The 2,696-nt window shown below is 46.4% G+C and overlaps 1 protein-coding gene across 1 annotated transcript in view; it reads left to right on the top strand.

Moving 5' to 3' along the window:
* Nucleotides 1-275: 275 nt before the first annotated feature.
* LINC02860 (long intergenic non-protein coding RNA 2860) overlaps nucleotides 276-2,696 on the top strand; it is a 7,336-nt gene continuing 4,915 nt past the window's right edge. Inside the window, exons 1-2 of the mRNA XM_017855976.1 lie at nucleotides 276-403; nucleotides 1,709-1,774. Coding sequence (XP_017711465.1) covers nucleotides 276-403; nucleotides 1,709-1,774 — 194 coding nt within the window. The remainder of the gene's footprint in view (nucleotides 404-1,708; nucleotides 1,775-2,696) is intronic.

The raw sequence follows: 2,696 nt of genomic DNA, 5'->3' as shown, positions 1-2,696 counted from the left end.
CCCCCAAAGACCCGCCCTCAAGCAGTAGATGTGCAGCAAGGGTGCCGCAAATGTCATTCCCGTGACCCGGAAGCAGTCTTGTGTGTTACCTCTCTCAGGGCTGCTATGGGCTGAATTGTGTTTCCCCAAAATTTCTATGCTGCTTCCCTAACCCCCAGCATCTCAGAATCCAACTCTGGATAGGACCTGTGAATAAGTGATTAAGTTAAAATAGGGTCCTGTGGATGGGCCCTAACCCAATCTAACTGGTGTCCTTTTAAGAAGAGACACCAGAGATGTGCACACACAGAGACAAGGCACGTGAGGACACAGAGACAAGGCGGCCACCTGCAAGCCAGGGAGAGGGGCCTCAGGGAAGCCAACCCTGCCTATGCCTTGATCTTGGACTTCCAGCCTCCAAAACTGTAAGACAACAAATGCCTGTTGTTTAACCCCCTGGTCCATGGTATTTTGTTATGGCAGCCCTAGCAAATGGATACAGGGGTATTTGAAATGTAATTGAGAGAGTTCCTAGGAAATGGAATCACTGCCTTGATTCAGAGAAATTAATGGAGGAGTTGGCAGTGTCGTGACACATGGTGGGAAAGGTGTTTGAGGGCCACTGCTCCTCAGGTCACACCGAGGAGGTGGTGGTCTGCTCTCCCTGTGTGAGCCAGGGCTGGCTGACACACACACACACACGTGCACGCACACACCCCCCCACACACACCACAAACACACACACACACACCCACCACAAACACAGACACACATGTACATCATACAGAAACAGACACACACAGACCACACACACCTCATACACAGACACACTGCATGCACATATACACACACACACCTACCACACACGCTTCATACACAAGTGCACACACACACCCGCCACACATACATACACACATATGTACACACCACACACACATACACACACATATACACACACCATACCCATACACATACACACATATACACACACCACACACATATACACACACAAATACACACCACACACATACATCAACACACACATATATATCACACACACAACACATACACACCACATATGCACCCACCACACACATCACACAAAACACACACACACACAAGCATATACACACACCATACACACACATGACATACAACACACACATACACACCACATTGCGTACACACACACCACACTCATACACCACACACACGTACATATTCATATACACACACGTGTGTGTTCACACTTGGAGTGAGTCCTTGGCATCGTGAGGCATGCTTCGCAAGACCTTCATTAATTCCCCAAATCGCAATAGTAACAGTGGAAACATGGCTTTTGAGGGCCGTCTACAGACCCAGCCACAGCAGGGACATGGGCTGCCCAGCGGCCTGCCAGCACCACAGGTCACATGCAAGTAGTGCTCTGCACGCCATAGCTTGTTTCAACCTCCCAAGAGTGGTAGGAAGGTATTGTTTTACACTTTAAAAAAGGACCCACGCTGTGACATTTGAGGTCACCCCAAATACTCAAGGCCACCACGAATGCTACATCTCCAATGAACATCACATGTATTTTCTCAGTTCCTGGTCCTGTCATCTCCCCACTCTCCTGGGCTGGTTAAAATAGCTGCTTCTTGCTCCTCTCTCACTGCTCCGCTTTGGCCCATCCAGTACCCATTTGTTCCCTAAGTACTGTTGATTCTCATTTGTGTTATTTCCACAGCCAAAATCTGAGTGAAATGGGTATAAATCATGACCTAGAATACAGTTCAATTATTCCTATGATGAAAGGGTAAGTTGTTTTCTAGACAGTTTTTCATGTAGACACTATGAAGGAGAAGAAATATCTCAAACATGTTTTTTCATGCAATTTTAGGAAATTCACGAACCCAGGTGAGTTGATGCTAGGTGCACAAACTCCAGGTTAGGAACCCCTGGTATCCTGTGCTTTATAAAAATTATTTTTAATTGTGGTAAAATACACATAACATCAAGTTTACCATCTTAACCATTGTTAAGTACAGTCAGCAGCATTAGGTACATTCATACTGTTGTGCAACCATCACCACCATCCATCCCCAGAACACTTATAACATGAAAAACTGAAACTCCATCCCCATTAAACAACTCCCCATTCCTCCCTCCCATAGGCCCCGCCAATCACCATTCTACCTTCTGTCTCTATGAATTTAACTATTCCAGGATGTTGTGTACGTGGAGTCATGCAGTATTTGTCCTTTTGTGAGTGGCTTATTTCACTTAGTAGAATGTCCTCAAGGTCATCCATGTTGTAGCATGGGTTAGAATTCCCTCCTTCTGAAGGCTGAATCATATTCCATTGTAGGTACAGTCAGCCTCTGGATATCTGTGGGTTCTGTGTCCATGGATTCAACCAAATGCAGATCAAAAATATTAAAAAGGCTGGGCACGGTGGCTCACGCCTGTAATCCCAGCACTTTGGAAGGCCGAGGCGGGATCACTTGAGGTCAGGAGACCAGAGACTGGTCAACATGGTGAAACCCCATCTCTACTAAAAATACAAAAATTAGCCGGTCAGTCATAGTGGTGCACGCCTGTAGTTCCACCTAGTCAGGAAGCTGAGGCAGGAGAATTGCTTGAATGCAGCAGGCAGAGGTTGCAGTGAGCTGAGGTTGTGCCACTGCACTCCAGCCTGGGTGACACAGCAAGACTCTGTCTCAAAAAAAAAAAAAAAA

This window comes from Rhinopithecus bieti, unplaced genomic scaffold, assembly GCF_001698545.2.
Source record: "Rhinopithecus bieti isolate Rb0 unplaced genomic scaffold, ASM169854v2 scaffold_40559, whole genome shotgun sequence".
Taxonomy (NCBI): domain Eukaryota; kingdom Metazoa; phylum Chordata; class Mammalia; order Primates; family Cercopithecidae; genus Rhinopithecus; species Rhinopithecus bieti.
This window is presented reverse-complemented; position numbering and strand designations above follow the sequence as displayed.